At 41.6% G+C, this 21,429-nt stretch overlaps 1 protein-coding gene across 7 annotated transcripts in view; it reads left to right on the plus strand.

The window, feature by feature from the left end:
* The window catches only part of NAP1L1 (nucleosome assembly protein 1 like 1), a 55,428-nt gene that overhangs the window by 10,895 nt on the left and 23,104 nt on the right, over window positions 1-21,429 (plus strand). For 5 of the 7 annotated variants that reach the window (XM_074942020.1, XM_074942017.1, XM_074942018.1 and 2 more), the window contains exons 2-4: window positions 11,820-11,856; window positions 12,836-12,924; window positions 17,089-17,191. In XM_074942020.1, coding sequence (XP_074798121.1) covers window positions 11,840-11,856; window positions 12,836-12,924; window positions 17,089-17,191 — 209 coding nt within the window. In that variant the 5' untranslated portion in view covers window positions 11,820-11,839. Of the gene's footprint in view, window positions 1-5,301; window positions 5,444-11,819; window positions 11,857-12,835; window positions 12,925-17,088; window positions 17,192-21,429 lie in introns of those variants that run through there. The other 2 variants (XM_074942015.1, XM_074942014.1) reach the window with 2 other exon arrangements.

The following is a 21,429-nucleotide window of genomic DNA, read 5'->3' on the forward strand; positions in this document are numbered from 1 at the left end:
GGTTCTGTCCTTTGATCTCAGTGGACCTATTTTAATTACCTGAGCTACTGACCTAACTCTTTTTGTAAGTGTATATAATAGAACAATTGGACACAAAAAAATTATTAATTTGATTATATCTGATGAGTTGTCTTTGTAGACTATACATAAGATTTCACTGATTTTAATAATATGGAAAATATAAAGCCTGTACTCATTTTAAGATGATTCAGGAAAAAGACTGATGCAGATATTATTTAATGAGACACAACTTTTAGTTTTTTACTCAAACTAATTAATTGAATTTGCTGAGAACTAACAAATCCTTCTGTACTCAAAGCATAAGAGCTATAAACTTCTGGAGGATAATCCCATGTTTTTATAATACAGAGTGAATCTATGCTTTAAGTGCAAAACAGAATTCAGCCTTAACTATGGAGCTGCATTTGGCACTTCCATACTTTGGTTATGTAACATATTTTTCTTTGCTGTGAGACTTTAATATTTCTAGCATCGTGCTCATTTAGCATGAACTCACATTTTAATCTACTAATTTAGTCAAATGTATGTTAATGACTTCAATACTGTTTTTGGGTAAAAATGTTTTTTGGCCACTATTAAAGTACCAAAACCAAAACTTACCAGTGTTTCAAGTGTAATTGAAAACTGTCTCATTGTTTCATTAAATTTGATGTTGAGATGATATCCTCTTTCTAAAATCTTCTTGATTTTTAGATTCCTTTAAAATAAAACCAATCAGACTTGTGAATTTATGGATTGAATGTGTTTGCAGGCAAAATACACTTCAGTGTGGAAAACTGTTACTCTGAAGCAACAGCAGTTGCACAACTGGAGGAAGGGGCCACTGAGTCGCCTTGCTTGCATGTGAAGTCAGGTTAGGGGCAACTGTGACTGCCTGTCTCCAAAGCAAAGCAGCAGCAGCATACCTCATGAACCTTTGAGTATTAATAACACCCCTGATGTCAGAGTTGGCTTTCCTAATTCAGTTCCATAATCTATCCTACCTCTACCTCATCTGTCAGCTCTTGTTTCTTCTCCATGACCCTTCTACTGCCCATAAGTAAATTGCTCCTATGGAGAATGTCTTTCCAGGACCTTTGCACTTGTACCCTTCTATTTCCACCCAGATAAACCTTTTTTTTTTTTTTTTTGGCATATCATTTTTTATTCCTACACACAATGAAGTGTGCGCATGTGTGTTTTGATAGATGTTGATTCTTGAGTGAATGGTAACCTTGCAGCAGGTTATTTTCCATTGCTGAAGAGAAACTGAGGTCACAATCAGTCATAGAGTAAAGTGAGTTCCTAGTTTTTTAACATAGATTTACTGTTAAAGAATATACACTTCTAACCTCTAAATTGGCTTTAATTTCAAAATGAACATATTTCAGTGGTCACATTCATTGGATGCAATTCAGTGGGAAGTTGTGGGACACTTGATGAAATATATGGGGTTCTGATAAACCTCAACTCTACCATTTGGACAAAGTGTTGTCTTTTTACTGACTACTTTAATATTAGAGTTTAATGACTTGGCCAAAACTTTGTTCACGTAATTTTCATATTTGTAGTTGGCTAAATTAGTGTAAACTCAAGTTGACTAGATTCTTATGCGTGTCCTAAAAGTGACCATATTGTCCCTGTCTTACTGGAACAGTCATGGCGTCCCATTTCATCATCGTAACAAAAGTTTTTGTTGTTTTTAAACTAAAATCTTTAGGACCTTGCTGTAGGGAATAGAATGGGGGTGGCCAAACCATGGATTGCAAGCCACATGTGTCTCATTTACAGTTAAAAGGGCAGCTCGTGGAGCCCACCATGCGTGGCGCCCCCCCCCCCCATTCTCTGCCTACCAAACTGGTGGGGGGGGGGTGGGTGGGCAGAAGAGCTTTGGATTTCTGCACGAGCACCAGAAGGCAGCTCTGCAGTGCTAAAGCCCAGAATCCTGGCAGGTGTGCCCAGCTTTTGAAATTATGAAAATTATTATGTGCAATTCAGATGGTAAGCAAGTTTGGCCGCCTCCGGAATAGAATTTGCTCAGTATCAGAAACAATCCATTAGAGTGTTTAGCCTCTTGCTTCGAATACGCCGAAGTGTACACACCATCAAAGTTGGTCTTCTGATTAAAATGAATTAATGACAATTATTCAGTATTTCGTGATTTAATGTTCTGAACATTGACTACATCTGTAGCATGAGCTAGGGGTGTGATTCTTCTGCTCTCTTATGCATACTTGTGCGAACTCTAATCAAGCTAGCGTGAGCTTGAATAGTAGTATAGCTGGAATAGCATGGGTAGGAGTAGTGGAGGCATGACTTCAGGTAGGTTTGTACTTGGCCTGACTAAGTTACTGTATTAAAAAAGTTCTCTAATCCAAGAAATAAACGAGTATTGCTATTGAATGAGAGGCTGGCATTAGCGATACAGCACACATTTAAACATGTAACTTTGAGTTATGATGATTTAACCCTAAAATGTTACCACCAAGTATCCTGTGTCGTACTCTGGCAAATTTAGTAATGTTACATACCAATTTGCTGTTTGAAAATGCAGTGTAACATTACTTGTGCTTTGTCTTAATACTTGTATTCTTCAAGAATCCCTGTAAAACTGTACTGGGTTTACTCCTGGGGGAATTCTGCGCCAAAAAATTAAATTCTGCACACCATATTTTAAAATTTGCAGAATTTTATTTGTCAAAATAACACTCTATAATCACGCCAGTTTCAATTATTTTGGTAACTTATTTCAAAATACCTGTCAGCAAGTATGTCCATAACTATACGGACACACACATTCCCCCAGGAGTAGAGAGTTAAAGAAACCCCTACACCTTATTCCTGCTTCTCTGCCCTTCTCTTCTCACCTCAGACCTAGCCTTGTGTGTCCCCTCCCCCCCCAGCCCAGACATTCAGACTACGTTTCCTCCAGAGGCCAACTGCAGGCCCCCACAGCCCAGACACTCTCAGCCCCAACCCTCCTAGAGCCCAGGGATCCAGAGGGAGAAACAGCCTGATGCTAGGTCCTGGGCTTGCACAGAGTTTCCTGCACGCCACAACCACCTTCCTTCAGGGAATGCTGGGAAAAAGAGTTCAGGAGAGCTGGCAGTTTCTCAAGGAGACAACTGTAAAGTATCCAGATATAAAAGGAGAGATGAGAATAGTAAGAGGCCTTCATCAGGAGCTCTTTAATGACCTGAATCAGGATGGATTTGATTTAAATCATGATTTAAATTACTAGTCAGGAAGACTCGATTTAATCAGGGATTTCTACATAAAAGGGCATTCTTGTTGGTTGTTATAACCTTAATATATATTCTTCACAACTCAGAGATAGATGTAGGTTTCATTTTTATAAGTTACACACTATACATTTTTGAAGTCATTTATTTTGAAAACTTTTCAGATTGATTTTACAGCTATATCAGAAAATGAATGATTGTTTGGTTATTTCATTTACCAAAGGTAATTGAAGCAGATATTTATGAAGTCTTTGGGAGGTGAACTATCTCCAGTTCAACAGGTTAATCATTAATATTTGGAGGATTTTCTTGCCATGTTTTAGGAGGAGAACATCACCAGACAGACATTTTTAAATTGTTTTATTTAACTAAAACAATGTTACGTATTCTGGATTTTTTTTTCTTCAATAGCAAACAATATTTTAACAAAACAAGCATATGAATTTTTGAATTTAAACATTCAAGTTTTTTACAATCAGGTTTGTTTTTGTTAAAATTGTTTTAACTAAAATAGTTAAATGATTTTTTTTTTTTTAAATTCAACAAAAATCAACGGTCAGCCAGGTCAACATGAGAAACTTAAAATATGGGCTTCTGCAGCTAACTCGGTCGTCTTCACCTTCATTTTCCTGTTTGTTCATAATCTGGAAAAGGAAATTGAGCTTTCCTGCTTTTTCAGGTCCCAACGATTTCTCAATTTGGAATGAATTACACCGGCAGAAGAAGCTACTGCTGTTAAAAATGAGATTATCACTTCAACAGTCTCTGAATCCAAGTGCTTAAGTGACGTCCACCGGTTCATTGGTGTGAATTTCTTTAAAACATCATCAGCAAACATCTATTTCTTGAATGGTTCACCCTTAGGTCTGAAGTTTATCATAGTTGGCATTATGGAGAGATGATTGCTGGATGTCCATGGCATAGCCAACTCCTCTTCTTCAGCAGTTAAGGTTTGACCTTGGTACCGAGTATGGAGAATATTTGCAAGAAAATGAGATGGAAATGGTGCTTGTCCAATTCGTTTTTTTAATGCTTGTAATTTAACTCTGTCATTGCATATTTTTCTTTTTAAGATCTCACTCAGTTCCTTCCAAATTTCAACAGCATCAGCAATAAAATAGATATTTCTCTGCATTTTGTTCAAGGCTACAGAAATAGGCTTCAGGGTACTCGGTATTTCTCTTAATCCCAATGTTGAGAACGTATGCTGTGACAGTGCCATCTATTTTTTCACGATTTTGTTCACAAACTGTCATCGTATTAGGCCAGTTCTTGATATAGTTCTCAAAACAGTCCACTACTGAGTTCCATCGCACATCTTGTGGGAGAGTTAGCTTGGCTCCTCCCACTTTTTTCAGAGCAGCTGCTGCAAAGTGGTTGTTACAGAAGTATTTTGCAATTTCAACAATATTAGCCTTTATTTCTGGAACACTGAAATCTTTGGCTAGGAGGTGTATCAAATGAGCACTGCAACTCTACGTTAGCTTGGGACTCTCTTCTAAATTTCTTCTCATCTTGGATACATTTGCAGCATTGTCTCTGACCAAGCTGTGTACTAGACATTTGAAATCCCCCCCCTCCCCCCGCCGTTTGTTATAGCTTTTACAGCTGCTACTTGGAAGCATTCTGCTGTGTGTGCATTTCCTGATGGATCAGTTGTTTCTGTAAGGAAGATGTTCCCTTCTTCTGTCACACAAGCACATACAACAGGATCATTGTGGACATTACTCCACCCATCCAGACTCAGGTTAACAATTTTACCCTCTAGACTTCTTGCACACTGCTCAATTTCTCTTTCATACACTTTATCCAGCAATTTGCCTGCAACATCTGCTCTGTTGGGTGGACTGTATCCTGGTCTTAATGACTTAACCATGTTAATGAAGTGTGGGTTCTCAATCATATGGAAAGGAGAGTTTGTTGCATAAACAAACCGGGCAATTTTTTCATCAATTACCTCTTTTTGGAATCTGCTGGTTCTTTTCACAAACTTATCTATGGTTGTTTCTGGATGATGGAGTTTTGTTTTTTTTCTTTTTGCTACAGGTGATATACTGTGGCTATGTGACATACATGATGTGACTGAAACACTACCATTGGCAGATAACTGAAACTACAGAAAATGATGGTGATCCTGAAGGTGCATAGTGTTCAGAATCCTGTATGTTGAGGATGGATTCTCCTACACAAAATAAGTCAATGTAGTTATTTAATTATTATTACCATACTGCTCATTTAGTATTACTCGTTGCATTCACTGACACTCAGTATTACTTTAAAGGTGAAATTGTAAAAGGAATATTGACTATTTCAGCTGTTTATTTTATTTAATCACAACTGCATCTAAAATGATAGTACCATAGAGTAACAACTATATTTTTTGCTCAAACATGAGAATTCAAGAATAGTCCAGAAGAAAGACAGGCAGTCCTTAAGAAAGAAGTATGAAATAAAAACATTTACCAACTTGCATGTTCAGACATGTTCCTTTCATCATCTTCAGTGCAGCTTCTGCCATAGAAGGAACACTTCTCATGATGTTTCATTCAAGCACCTAGGCCTTGCATTTCTTTGTTACGCTGTTTGTATTTTGCATGCATGCCTATCTTACCCACAAGTAGAGGAACTTCATTAAAATATTCCCAAACTGGGTCTCTTTTAAGGCCTGCTGCCATTATAGGTTTTCCCTTCTAGTGATAGAATGGTATGGTAGATCTCAAATCCAATGAAGGCTACGCTACATTCAGAAAGACCTTAAGACTTCTGGAATATGCTGCTCAAACAGTTTCACTTTTGTTTCTACTGCCTGTCCCTCCCTTCTCAGATTTATCTCCAGACTTCTTCTCCTTGTCCAGATCTATTTCCACCCCGAACAATCTTCTATTCATTGAACTTTTTGAAACTTTGCACTTTTAGAGAGAGGTGAGGGATTGACTCTGTACACAAATTTGCAGAGGGACAGTAGGGTTGAGGTCTGTTGTTTCTCACCTTTCTATATGTTTATTTAAAAACATTTTTGCTGTTATCTCTGGAGACACAAATCCACAGTTGCAGAACTGCAAAACTAAGCATCTCTAATGGTATCTTCTTGACTGAGCACTGAGTCCCATTGGGTAGATAAAAAGATTAACCTAAATCTATACCGAAGCCCCTGGAACCCCATAAAATTGGGTCCCTAACCCATGAACTATTGGAACTCATTTACAAAACTTCTCTTAAACATTACATGAATATATTGTTTCATACTATAGAATTAGAATTTATCATCCCTATTCCATGATCAGACATTATAGCTCAAAGATGTATCTTAATTAAAACTATAGATAAAATGCTTTTTGATAAAAAAAAAAAAACTATCAAAAAATCTGATTTAAATCAAAAACAGATTAATTTTTTTTTAAAAAAAATTCCTTGATTTTTATCCATCCTGCTGAAAATTAAAAAGGAATCGTACAAAGAGTGGAAACATAGTTTAGTGACTAATGCAGTGTTAACTATGTTGGTGAGGATAGTGTAGGCCAGCTATACCTTGCAGCCAGTTAGCAGTATTTTGGACCTTATCCGGTATCTATCATCTGGGGGTTAGAAGGGAAAGATAGTGTACCTCCCTATCCCGTGATGCAAATGAATAAAGTAAACAGATGATAGCTTTTATTTAAAACGGAAACAGTGAGATGTGGTTTGACCATTTGGATTTAAAATCCAGGCCCAACCAGACAGACACCTTGGCAATAAACAAATAAACCTAAAACAAAAATACTCCAGATACTGTACCATTTCTAGGTGTTGATAGGCAGTAGATGGTACGACACTGTTGTCACAGGCGACTGATGGACCTTGGGTCTTGACTGCTTCTTGAGAGGCCTGGCTCTGCCATCACCCAGGGGTGAGTGATCAACAGGACCTCTGTACCTTTCTCTGAAAATGATGTGGAGTTCAGAGATTGGTAAGCACAGTCACAGTTCTTAATGCTGATGTCTTCAGATGCTGGTCTTTTGACCTTCTGGTCCACGTAGCCACGCAAATACAACTGTACCGTGGCTGCTGCTAGGATGGACAGCAACTAGGCAGCAGGCGCTCAGAGTTTATATAGGCACAAGTGTGCCAAAGTTCTGAGGTAAAACTGGCAGTTTCCCTGCTGGAACCTGTTTGAACCAGTTCTATGCTGACTGTTGGCTGCCTTTCTTGCCAGAGTTCCAAAAGGGCGCAAAAACTTCAACAAGAAGTTAAACAAAGATGGAGTCGAGCTGTTTGGCAGGCACGCCATTTTGAATTTTAGACTCCATATCGAATACATGGTTAACCAAGTATAAAGGCATAAAGTATAACTTATTCTAAAGGACAAGACCATTTATAATCTTTCATATACAAAAACATTCTTACAAGGCGTATAAAAGAATAACCCAAGCATGTAGGGACAAAATTAGAAAGGCCCAGGCAGAAGGTTAATTACACCTAGCAAGGGGACATAGAAGGCAATAAGAGATTCTTTACATTAGCAAGAGAAAGATGAAGAAAAGTGAAGGTCTCCTACTTAGTGGAAAAGGAGATCTAATAACTGATGACATCAAGAAAGCTGAGGTGTTATGCTTAATTTGCTTTAGTCTACACTAAAAAGGTTAATGCTGATGAGGTAGTTAACAGCCAGGGGGAAGGACTGCAAACCAAAATAGGGAGAGAACAGGTTGAAGAATATTTAGATGAGTTAGATGTGTTCAAGTTGGCAGGGTCTGATATAATTCACCCTAGAACGCTCAAGGACCTAGCTGAAGCAGTCTCAGAACTGTTAGCAGTTATCTTTGAGAACTTCTGCAGGATGGTTGAGGTCGTGGAAGACTGGAGAAGGAAAAACATAGTATCTGTCTTTTTTTATAAAGGTGAATAAAGAGGACCTGGGGAGTTATAGACCAGTCAACTTAACTTTGATTAATATTTGTTACGGGTATCTATTTGTAAGTGCCTGGAGAATAATAGGGTTATAAGGAATAGCCAGCATGGAAGTTGTCAAGAACAAACCATACCAACCCAATCAATTTCCTTATTTGACAGGGTTACTGGCCTAATGTGATGTCTTGGGTGTGGATTTTTGTTTTGTTTTTTTTGTTTTTGGGTAAAGTGAGGCATTTGACAGTCCCACATGACATTTTCAAAAGCAAGCTAGGGAAATGTGGTCTAGATTAAATGAGTATAAGGTGGGTGCACAACTGGTTGAAAGACCGTACTCAGAGTAGTTATTAATGGTTTACTGTTGAACTGGGAGGTTGTATCTAGTGGGGTCCTGCAGGGTCTGGTGGAATTTAATGAAAATATTGACGACTTGAAGTGGCAAGTATGCATATAAAATTTGCCGAGAACACTACGTTGGGAGGGGTTACAGCAAGCACTTTGGAGGAGAGGATTAGAATTCAAAATGACCTTGACAAATTGCTGCGTTGGTCTGAATTTAGCAAGATGAAATTCAGTAAAGACAAGTGCAGAGTGATCGCTTGAAAATTTAAAAATCCAATGCACAACTATAAAATGCGGAATAACTGGCTAGGTGGTAGTACTGCTGAAAAGGATCGGGGGTCATAGTGGGTCACAAATTGAATTAGTCTTTTTTGCAGCTGTATCAATTGTTGACAATCATTCTAAGGTGTATTAACAGAAGTGTCATAGGTAAGACATGGGAGGTAACTGTCCTGTTCTTGGCACTGGTGAGGCCTTAGCTTGGAGTACTGTGTCCAGTTATGGGTGAGATATTTAGGAGAGATATGGACAAACTGGAGAGAGTCCAGATGAGAGCAACAAAAATTATGAAAAGTTGAGACAACCCGACACATGGAAAAGCTGCTTTTTTTTAAAAAAAAAAAAGGGGGGGGGGGCATGGCTAGTTTTGAAAAAACAAGACTTAAGGGAGACCTGATCATAGTATTCAAATATGTAGAGCTGTTATAAAGAGGATGGTGATCAGTTATTCTCCATATCCACTAAAAATATGTAAAGTAGCAATGGGTTTAATCTGCAGCAAGGAAGATTTAGGTTAATTAGGAAAAACTGTCTAAAAGGTAATGAAAGACTAAAATAGACTTCCAAGGGAGGCAGGGAAATCCCCATCACTGGAGTTAAGAACAGGTTGGACAAACACCTGACAAGGGTGATCTTGGCTTAGGCCTGGTCTGCACTCCGGGTTAGGTCGAATTTAGCTGCGTTAGGTCAATTTAAAAATGACTGGGTCCACTCAACCAACCCTGTTCCATTGACCTAAAGAGCTCTTAAAATTGACTTCTGTACTTCTCCCCGACGAGGGGAGTAGTGCTAAAATCGACCTTGCTGGGTCGAATTTGAGGTAGTGCGGGCGCAAATCGACAGGATTGGCCTCCAGGAGCTATCCCAGAGTGCTCCATTGTGACTGCCTTGGACAGCACTTTGGACTCCGATGCACTAGCCAGGTAGACAGGAAAAGCCCCGCAAACTTTTGAATTTCATTTCCTGTTTGTTCAGTGTGGCGAACGCAGCAGCACAGATGACCATACAGTCCCCCCAGAATCGTAGAGTATAGAATGTTTCTACACTCCCCCTATCATCTCTGTCCCTGATGTTATCGCAGATTAGAAGGCGGGAAAAAATGCACTTGCGGTTACATGTTTTCCGAGCTGATACAGTCCTCCCGCACTGATAGGGTACAGCTTAATGCATGGAGGCATTCAGTGGCAGAGACCAGGAAAGAATTAGTGAGTGCGAAGAGCGGAGGCAGGATGCGATGCTGAGGCTAATGGGGGAGCAAACGGACATGATGAAGTGTCTGTTGGAGCTGCAGGAAAGCTTACAAGAGCACAGACCCCCGCTGCATCCACTGTATAACCGCCTACCCTCCACCCCATGTTCCATATCCACCTCACCGAGATGCCCAAGAACACCGGGGGGGGGAGAGGCTCCAGGCACCCCGCCGTCCACTCCAGAGGATGGCCCAAGCAACAGAAGGCTGTCATTCAAACAGCTTTGATTTTTAGTGTGGCTACAATAAGCAATGTGGCCTTGTCCTTCCCCACCCCACCCGGGCTACCTTGTCCGTTATCGCTGTTAATTTAAAAAAAAAATAAAAATGCTTGGTTTCAAGACAATAGTTACTTTATTTCGAAGGGGGATGGCGGTTGGTTTACGGGAAATTAAAATCAACAAAGGGGGCAAGTTTGCAGCAAGGAGAAAAACACACAACTGTCACACTGTAGCCTGGCCAGTCATGAAACTAGTTTTCAAAGCCTCTCTGATGCGCAGCATGCCTAGCTGTGCTCTTCTAATCGCCCTGGTGTCTGGCTGCTCAAAATCGGACGCCAGGCGATTTGCCTCAACTTCCCACCCTGCCATAAATGTCTCCCCCTTACTCTCACAGATATTATGGCGCACACAGCAAGTAGCAATAACAGTGGGAATGTTGGTTGTGCTGAGGTCTGACCTAGTCAGCGAACAGTGTTAGCGAGCTTTTAAATGTCCAAAGGCACATTCTACCACCATTCTGCACTTTCTCAGCCTATAGTTAAACTGCTCCTTACTACTGCCCAGGCTTCATGAGCAATGGGAGCAAGGGGTAGGCTGGGGTAGGTGCAACCGCGCAGTGCTGCCGGCTGGGAGAGCAGCCTGAGGCAGAAGCCTCCAGCTTGCATGATATTCCAAGCAGCATTGAATCTCCATGAGACAAAACTTAAAGAAGAGAATGACCTGGAGTTTCTGACTCCCATTCAGTGCTCTAAGAGGAGGATAGCCATGTTTGTCCAGGGGCCCCTGATCGACCTCACCGAGGTCTGCCAGGAGCACCCAGGAGATGTACGATGGCTATCAGTCCTACTGCACCATCTTCCGTGAAGGCAAAGAGCTGCTACTGTGTAGCAATGCAGTACCGCATCTGTCAGCGGGACCCAGGAGACGTACGGTGACGGTGAGCTGAGTGGGCTCCGTGCTTGCTGTGTGTGGTATGGTGTCTGCACCGGTAACCCAGGAAAAAAGGCATGAAACAATTGTCTGCCTTTGCTTTCACGGAAGGAGGGAGGGAGGGATTCGACATGTATCCAAAACCACCTGCGACAATGTTTTTGCCCTATCAGGCATTGGGAGCTTAACCCATAATTCCAATGGGCAGCAAAGACTGCGGGAACTGAGGGATAGCTACCCACAATGCACCGCTCTGTAAATTGATGCTAGCCACAGTAGTGAGGACGCACTCCACCGACTTAATGCGCTTAGTGTGGACATACGCAATCGACTGTATAAAATCAGTTTCTAAAAATCAATTTCTATAAAATCGACCTAATTTCGTAGTGTAGAAAAGGCCTTAGTGTAGACAAGGCCTGTCATAGCACAGGGAGCTGGAGTTGGTAACTTGAAGTCCCTGCCAGTCTATTGTGAATCTGTGCAGTGTGCACTCCTAACAAATGGGTACTTCTGTGGCCTCAGCATAGTAACTATTTTGTAAACTACTGATAAGCTTTGAAAACTATGATAATATGTCTTATGCAGTTCCTAAACTTCATTTTTAATATATATGGTGTACATAGTCTCTGTACATAAAATCTAACACTAATGTTTTTGGGGTTTTTTAAGGCTGTCTGAGGTCTGAGAACATGGCAGACATTGACAAGTAAGTATACTCTTTTGGACATTGACTTTGACTTTGACTAAAACTGTCTCGCCATGTATTGATTAATCCTGTACTTGCTGTGATCTCTAAGTAACTTTTTCTCTTTAAGGTGTATATATTAGATTGGTGTAAAATGAGCAAATATGCAAATGGATTCATGTTCGTTTTATTATGTGCTCACTTAGGATTTTAACTGCAGTAGCTATTAAGCAAAATGTAAACTAACAATGTTCTAGTTAACTACAAAATAAAATTAACTAATGTACTAAATTACTAAAACTAGCAGCATCATCTGTTCCACTGTCCTGTTAAACATTACATTTCTTTTCCCTGTCTCTTTTTGTCAGTGGTTCTAAGCCAAAATGTAGGGCTCTGTCAGTCTGCTTCCTCCAAACATATTGTCAGTTACTAAACATACTACAAAAGTGATACTGTAGATTTAAAGTGTTGCAAAATCTTACTTTAAACAGGATACGGGTGAAACTTATGTCGTTGGGTACAAAACAGTTTCAGTGATTTAATAGCGCTGTGGCGTTAGTCTCGTTTTACAGAGGGAGAAATGCTGGGACAGAGGTAGAGGTTTAAATGATTTGACCAAGTTCAGAGGGCATTTCTCCCCAGGATAGGATTAGAACTCTGAGTCTTGATTCCTAGTCTTGTATGCAAACCACTAAATTATTATTTGTTCATTAGGATAGTAAAAGTGAAATTGTCGGTGTGGAAAGTTTCTAATTTGAATTTTACTATTTTGGTCAAATTTACCAGTGGAAAGAAGTTACAAAAGTTTAAAAAAAAAAAAAAAAAAAGCAAATACCTAACCACAAAACAGAATACATCAGTTTAGTTGTCACACTGGGAACTAATACAATATCTGTAACTGCAGCTTTTTCAGGACAAGTTGTATTAGTAAATAAGTCCTTTAGCTTAAAAGAAAAAAACAAAACAAACCCTCAACTCTTGAATTGAATGTTTCTACTAGCAAAGAACAGGCTGAACTTGACCAACAGGATATGGAAGATGTTGAAGAGGTGGAAGAAGAAGAAACTGGCGAGGATGCGAACAGTAAAGGTAACACTGTAACATACTTAAATCGAAAGAAATGCTAAAGGGATTTCACGTCTCAATTTAAACTGAATGCAAATGATGATAAAACATGATTTTTTTTAATGCTTTTGAAATTCTGAAACCAGAAGAGTATTGCTCATTCAAAGGGATTTTTAATTCACTTCATGCTTGTCTGCTTATTCTTTTTTAATCATGAACAGCAGCAGTTCACGAAACGTTACCCCTGTGAACCAGTCATTGACCAGTCAGTGCTTCTGTCAGTACTTTCAAATGAACTTTACTGCTCACTTAGCTTAATTTCATAGACAACCATTCAGCTTCAAAACGATTCAGTCACTATTATTAGAAACCCACAAATACCTAAAATTGGTCCCCCCCAAAAAATTAGAAACCCAGCATACCCATTTGTATCTATATCGGGAGGGAGGGATAGCTCAGTGGTTTGAGCATTGGCCTGCTAAACCCAGGGTTGTGAGTTCAATCCTTGAGGGGGCCATTTAGGGATCTGGGGCAAACATTGGGGACTGGTCCTGCTTTGAGCAGGGGGTTGGACTAGATGACCTCCTGAGGTCCCTTCCAACTCTGATATTCTATGATTCTGTGATCTAGTTAGTAGTACATTTGCATGATACACAATTCAAAGTAAAAATCGGCTATTATAGCTGAAGACTGGGGTAGCATATGTTGCAGGGAAGTTCAGTACTAGGCAAACTTGGCTGAAATAAAGTTCTAAAATACCCAGATGAATATATCCTAAGGACTGACCAGCAGAACTACAATAGAATAAGATGATGCTTTTCTAATCCTATTGGACTTTCCATGTAAACAAAATAGTGAGTGTAAAAGAGACCTGTTTGATATAATTTATTTGGAATTTCAAGAGCCTGTTGGAAAGTTTTTCACTGAATACTATTAAGGAAACCAAGTAGTCTTGGATGAGAGTTGGAAGTTCTCTCAGGGATTAAAATCTTTTAAGAGTAGGAATAAATGGTCACTTTTCAACATGGTAAGACTGTCAGTTGAGTGCCCTAAAATATTGTACTAGAACTGGTGTTTAATATATTAATGTGATAAAATTGCGTAGTTTCAATTACATATATTTTAAGTCTAGAGAAGATGGAAGAACTAGAAAGATCTAAGAAAGTTGTCTGAATGAACAGTTCAATGGCAAACCAGTCACTGTTGACAAATGCAGGGTAATCCCCTTTGGAGAAGTAACTTGAACTACTTCTGCATGTTACTAGCATCTAAATTGCAGTCACTCAAGAAAGGGACTGAACTGCTGTTGTGCATAGCTCTCTGAAAATCTCTGCTCAATATGACAGGTTTCAGAGTAACAGCCGTGTTAGTCTGTATTCGCAAAAAGAAAAGGAGGACTTGTGGCACCTTAGAGACTAACCAATTTATTTGAGCATGAGCTTTCGTGAGCTACAGCTCACTTTATCGGATGCATACTGTGGAAATTGCAGAAGACATTATATACACAGACACCATGAAACAATACCTCCTCCCACCCCACTCTCCTGCTGGTAATAGCTTATCTAAAGTGATCATCAAGTTGGGCCATTTCCAGCACAAATCCAGGTTTTCTCACCCTCCGCCCCCCCACAGACAAACTCACTCTCTTGCTGGTAATAGCCCATCAAAAGTGACCACTGTCTTCACAATGTGTATGATAATCAAGGTGGGCCATTTCCTGCAGAAATCCAGGTTCTCTCACCCCCTCACTCCCCTCCAAAAACCACACACACAAACTCACTCTCCTGCTGGTAATAGCCTATCCAAAGTGACCACTCTCCTTACAACCTGCATGAAAATCAAAGTGGGCCATTTCCAGCACAAATCCAGGTTTTCTCACTCCCCCACCCCCATACACACACAAACTCACTCTCCTGCTGGTAATAGCTCATCTGAAGTGACCACTCCCCCTACAATGTGCATGATAATCAAGGTGGGCCATTTCCAGCACAAATCTAGGTTTTCTCACCCCCCCCAACCCCCCCCCCCCCACACAAACTCACTCTCCTGCTGGCTTTGTTGCCAACTGTGCCCACATATCTATTCAGGGGACACCATCACAGGGCCTAATAACATCAGCCACACTATCAGAGGCTCGTTCACCTGCACATCCACCAATGTGATATATGCCATCATGTGCCAGCAATGCCCCTCTGCCATGTACATTGGTCAAACTGGACAGTCTCTACGTAAAAGAATAAATGGACACAAATCAGATGTCAAGAATTATAACATTCATAAACCAGTCGGAGAACACTTCAATCTCTCTGGTCACGCAATCAGAGACATGAAGGTCACTATCTTACAACAAAAAAACTTCAAATCCAGAGTCCAGCGAGAAACTGCTGAATTGGAATTCATTTGCAAATTGGATACTATTAATTTAGGCTTAAATAGAGACTGGGAGTGGCTAAGTCATTATGCAAGGTAGCCTATTTCCCCTTGTTTTTTTCCTCCCCCCCCCCCCCCCCCCGACGTTCTGGTTAAACTTGGATTTATGCTGGAAGTGGCCCACCTTGATTGTCATGCACAGTGTGGGGAGAGTGGTCACTTCGGATGAGCTATTACCAGCAGGAGAGTGAGTTTGTGTGTGTATGGGGGGGGGGGAGTGAGAGAACCTGGATTTGTGCTGGAAATGGCCCACTTTGATTTTCATGCAGGTTGTAAGGAGAGTGGTCACTTTGGATAGGCTATTACCAGCAGGAGAGTGAGTTTGTGTGTGTGGTTTTTGGAGGGGAGTGAGGGGGTGAGAGAACCTGGATTTCTGCAGGAAATGGCCCACCTTGATTATCATACACATTGTGAAGACAGTGGTCACTTTTGATGGGCTATTACCAGCAAGAGAGTGAGTTTGTGTGTGGGGGGGTGGAGGTTGAGAAAACCTGGATTTGTGCTGGAAATGGCCCAACTTGATGATCACTTTAGATAAGCTATTGCCAGCAGGAGAGTGGGGTGGGAGGAGGTATTGTTTCATGGTGTCTGTGTATATAATGTCTTCTGCAATTTCCACAGTATGCATCCGATGAAGTGAGCTGTAGCTCACGAAAGCTCATGCTCAAATAAATTGGTTAGTCTCTAAGGTGCCACAAGTCCTTTTCTTTCTGCTCAATATATAAATGCAGTCAAAATAGTGAACAATTTTAGAATGCATTAAGTATTGGACAGAAAATAATTTGCAATTTCATGCAAAGATAGTACAACCTCATCTGAAGTATTGTGTTCGCTTCTGGGAGAGATTAAAAAGAATGAGACTTTGTTTAATTTAGAGCTCAAAAATAGGAGGGGTGTAGGTAGGTAAAAGGGAAACTCTTGCGCATTTTGGAATAATAAATGTGTGGAATTCATTGCCACAGGATATTGAGGCCAAGAGCTTGGTAAGAGTTAAAAGATGAATATTAATATGCATAATGAGAACACTTACAATTACATTTGACAAGACAATTTGTATAGGATATAAACTTCCCTGATTCAAGGTATGACGGAGGTTAGGAAGAAGGGTCTCCACTGGCAAAGTTACTTTTATTTTATTTTTTAAGCTATAAAATATGCAATTAGATGAATCGCTGGTCTGGTATGACAGCTTGTTCCAACTGCACATTAAATTTTTCTGCTTACTAAGTCACTTATGCCTTATTTTCACTAGTATTTTTCAGTGAAATCTTGTATAAATTAGAGACTTGTAGGGCAGTTACTGAATCCAATTAGAGTTTTGGTAGTTGTACAGAAACTGTTGGTTTTTTGGAAGAATATTGACTTATTGCACAGTCCCTGCCTCTGCCCAAAGCAAAAAGTACAAATCTCAGTATCTTGCATTTCTTTTTATCATTTCATTTGAAATGTTAGACAAAAAATGCTTTTTTAAAGACAAACATTTTTGGTGACCCCTTGTAAACCTGTGTTTTCAGCAAGAGCTTCTAATGACTGGGTCAACTTTTCATAAAATAAGAATCTCAGAGCTTTGCCTTCCTTTTTCTAAAATGGTCAACTTTTAGATTTTGCAAATGTTCAGCTGTCTTTCAAAATGATCAGCATAAGATGGATCTTCACTAACATTTTTAATAAGATACTAAAATAAGTTTATTTCCAGGTTGGCTACAAGATTTAGCATAATGCATTTGCAAAACCTCTCCTCTGCTTGGTTTTACTTAGCTCGGCAGCTGACTGTGCAGATGATGCAAAATCCTCAGATTCTTGCAGCCCTTCAGGAAAGACTTGATGGTCTGGTAGGAACATCTACAGGATATATAGAAAGGTACAGCTTGTTCTCATTCAGTAGTTAAGTGTCTGTTTTTATAATCTTGTTCTCTGTGGAAGTGTTCACAACACTCAGTCTCTTTTTTGCTTTGAGACAAATAGTATTGATACGTCCTAAATTACCTGCCGGGGCCAAATATATCTGAGAACCTGACCTTTAGAAGAGAGCAGGAACTGAGTTCTCTTATGTATTTTTAATTTGAGGAAGGGAAGGTGGGAAGCTTGGTAAAGAGCTTAAAGTAGGGCTGACCTGTTAAAGTGACTTGCAGAGGTACATTTAAGCTTAACTTGAGGTTGCTTTCAGTCTTGTAGCATTTATTACTGAAATAATTAAAGCTATTTTTTTTTTTGAAAAGCATGGATCTGTTCTTGTAATATGGTTGCTGAGTTATTTGTTTCCTGATATCTTTGTTACAGTATGATCAGAAAAAACTTTTAGAATGATTAAATGGCATAAAACTTCATTAATGCAGAGTTAAGCTTGCCCAGCTCCAGAATGTCAAGTTCAGCAAAATAAATTTCAGAAAGCCAGGAAATAAGAGTTAAGGTAAATGCTTGCACAGCCTTAACTCTGCCACCTGGAGCTGACAATAGTCCCCTGGGAATTACCTGCATGGACTACAGCTAAATTCACTGTTAAGTATAGCTATATTGAAGCGTGGAAGAATAAGTGGGAGCAACTTAGGAGAGCTGTAGTTGTGATATGAGGAGAACTGGATCTGTGTCCATCCCCCGCTCCCCCATGTATATTGTCAAAGGAAAGATACACATGTACCTTGAGGTTGTACTCTGCATCACTTTAATACAGAATTTGGTAGGTTGTGTCAGTAGCAGAGCTCTAGGGTCTTCTTGCCATGGGTGTTGCCATCAGCTGGGATATGAGAGGAGCTGGTGGATATAACGATGGGGTTTGGGTGGTATGTGCAGGTGTCAATGGGTTGTGGAAGGATATGAAGTGGTTGTTAAAGCATGGTATTCTGTCTGGGGAGTAGTCTGTGTTTGAGTGTAGGGCACGGGCAAGTAGCATCTAGTCATTACAGTGACAAGGCAGAGTGCAGGTATGTGTGTGTTATGGGCATTATGGGGCATTGTTCCAGTCATGTCAGTAGGTGGTCCCTTCCCTCCCACCTACCCCGTACCCAGTGCAGGAGTGTTTCTGATATGGGCAGAGTTAAAGTTGCATTGTTTACCTTAACTCTGTATTTCTTGTTTTTCAGAAGTTGAGTTTTTCTGAACTTCTTCTAGAAGGGCATGAGCAACCACCAGGCAACCTTAACTCTGGGTTCTTTTTTTTTTTTTTTTTTTGGCCACTTAATATCCTAGTTTTTTTAAACCAAAAAATGTTTTAGTGTCCCTTTGGGTAGTTGTAGTTTTACCTAGGTTTGCAGTTGATAAGGTACTGTAGCTATGTAATAATCAAAGGCCTAGCTTTATATAGTGCTTTTCATCAGTAGATCTCAAAGAACTTACATCAGTATCTCCATTTTTACAGATGGGAAACTGAGGCACAGAGGTGAAATGACTTGCCCACAGTCACCGAGTAGGCCAGTGACAAAGCTAGGAGTAGTCCCAGTCAATATTTTCACTAGGCCAAATGGTTATGATGTGATTTCCTCAGTGTTCCTCCCCCCTCCAGGATATTTTGTGGGGATAATAGTTGTGCATTGAAATGTTTGCAATGCGTAGTTGCGAACAGGGCCAGTGTGAGAAATCTCATCCATGGTCTATGTCCCAAAACCTTGACAGTCTTATTACTTGGTTGTTACAGTAATTTAGGGCAAATCTACAATTATAATGCTGCATCAGCATACAGTTGATGTAGCACTTTAATTAAAATGCTCTAAGTACTCCTGAGGGCATTCTGTGCTAAAAAATTAAATTCTGACACAATATTTTAAAATTCTGCAAGTTTTATTTGTCAATAAATAAATGCAGGAGCTCCAGCATGGCAGTGGGGAGCACAGGCTACTGGCTGCACAGGCCACTGGCTGCACAAAGGGGGGAGATCACCCTGCAGCCCCCACACCTCGCATCCCTGGGACACAGACTCAGTGGTGAGGCTGCACCTGACCCTGACACAGCACAAGGCCTGGGCCTGCCCCAGAAACACCCTGGGACCCTGTCCATCTGCGCCAGGTGCACGAGGTGTGGGGCAGGCAGGCTCAAGCAGGCAGGATCCAAGGGTGGAGGGGCTCAGTGTGGGGGGGGATTCAGGTGTGGGCTGAGAGGATTGTGTGGGACAATCTGGGTACAGGCAGCTCAGTGTGGGGTAGATCTGGATGCACAGAGGCTTGTTGGGGAGGTCCAGGTGAAAGTGGTTGGGGCTCAGCAGAGGGGTCTGGGTGTGGGGGTCTCAGCGGGGGTGTCTGGGTGCTGGGGGAGTGGGGCTTCATGGGGGAAGGTCTGGGTGCAGCTAGTTGGGGGTCAGTGGCATGGGGGTCTGGATGTGGGGGCTCGGTGGTGCGGGAGGGCATCAAGATGGGGGTTTGAATGCAGGGAGCTCAGTGGGGGGGGCCTCTGGGTGCAGGGGTGGGGGTCAAGAAGCAGGGGTTGATGTTCAGTGGGGTGGGGTTCTGGATGTACCGGGTGAGGCTTGGCAGGGTTTCTCTGGGTATAGGAGGTATGGATACGCAGGTGTTGGGTGGATGGGGGAGCAGCTCCCCTTACAGTGACCCCTCCCACTACAGCTGAGGACCGATGGGACTAGGAAGAAGGGGAGGATACTGAGCTTCCTGCAGCTGTGGGAGGTCTGACATAGCCCCAGCCACTCCTTGGAGAGGAAGGGTATGTCCTGTCCTCTCCAGCCTCCAGCCCTGATGGGACTCTCAGCTGATCCCAGCTCAGGGTTGGAGCCACTGGCTAGGGTGTCCCCAGCTCCACCATGATTTACCTCTCTGCCAGCTGCTTCAGGTGCCTGAAACAATGTACGGGCGCTGCTAGGGAGTGGTGCATGACTTCTTTTGCAGCTTCCCTTTGCTTCTCTGTCATTTTTCTGTAGGGAAGCAGTCTGCAGGGGCCATGAATTCTGCGCACGTGCAGTGACGTAGAATTCCCCCAGGAGTATAAGCTGATGACAGAGAGAGAGAGCGCATGTGCTCTATGTAGTTAGCTACCACCTCTCAGGGAGGTGGATTATGTCGGTGGGAGCTCCCGATAACAGTGCTGTCTGTGCAGTGGCTTTTGATGGTATAACTACGTTGCTATAGGGTATGAATTAGTGTAGACCAGACCTCAAAGCTTTGAGAGAAGATTGGTGTGTCTGTATTCTTCTCTACACCCTCCTTGTTTCCAGCTCTCCCTCTCCTTCCCATCCCATTATGCTATTAGCTGGCACTGTAGAAGCCATTAACTTGTAAGAAGTTACTCCTTGCTGTCTCCAGACCTATGCTACTGCATATACATCACGGCAAAAGCTTACTGGAGGGCCATATGCTGCCGTGGTTATTAGGTAGCCTGAGCGGCATACTGAACTTGGCCCCCTCACTCCCACTACCCACCTCCTTTGGCACTCCTCTCCCTGCTTGTCAGACTTCCCCAGCCATGTCCCAGGTCTGCTCAGTCTGCCCTGCTCCCAGACACTCTGGCCAGCTGTCCCCTACTCCTCCCACCTCACACAGGGCTGATACATACCTTAACTAGTTATTTTATGGATTTCAGATATTTAAATTTGCATTGCCTTCATTTCCCCCTCTTCTCTTCTCTTCGCCCGCCCCAAATCCCATCTCACGAGGAAGGGCAGGGAGAGGGGCTCAGGCACTGCAAGAGGAGCAGGATCCCCCATATCCTGGAATACATAGTGGGCAGAGGGTCTCGGGTCCTTGCAGAGATGTTAAGGCTTCCCTAGATCCCAGCATGCACACACAAGGGAGAGTTCAGTGCTGACAGGCCCCTCCAACTCTGAACCCCCAACTCTCTTTGCTACCCTTCATATTCTCCAGCCTCCTATCTTCCATTCCTACTTAGCCCGTTCCCCATAATCCCTTGCTGCAGACTCAACCCCCTGTTACCACACTAATCACCCCATCCCTTCCAATGATCATTTACTTGTCTAATTTATCTCATTCTCAAATAGTTTTAGTACCTTCTGAATATTCTGCTGTACTCAGATTACATTTCTCCACAATAAATTTTAAAAAAGGGGGGGGGAAAGGCAAATCCTCTCCTCCTTTTTCCTTCCTCTTCCCCCCCCCCCCCCCCCCCAAATGTTTACAGTTAAATCTTACATTTCTGCCCTGG

The sequence above is a fragment of the Natator depressus genome, chromosome 1, assembly GCF_965152275.1.
Source record: "Natator depressus isolate rNatDep1 chromosome 1, rNatDep2.hap1, whole genome shotgun sequence".
Classification (NCBI taxonomy): domain Eukaryota; kingdom Metazoa; phylum Chordata; order Testudines; family Cheloniidae; genus Natator; species Natator depressus.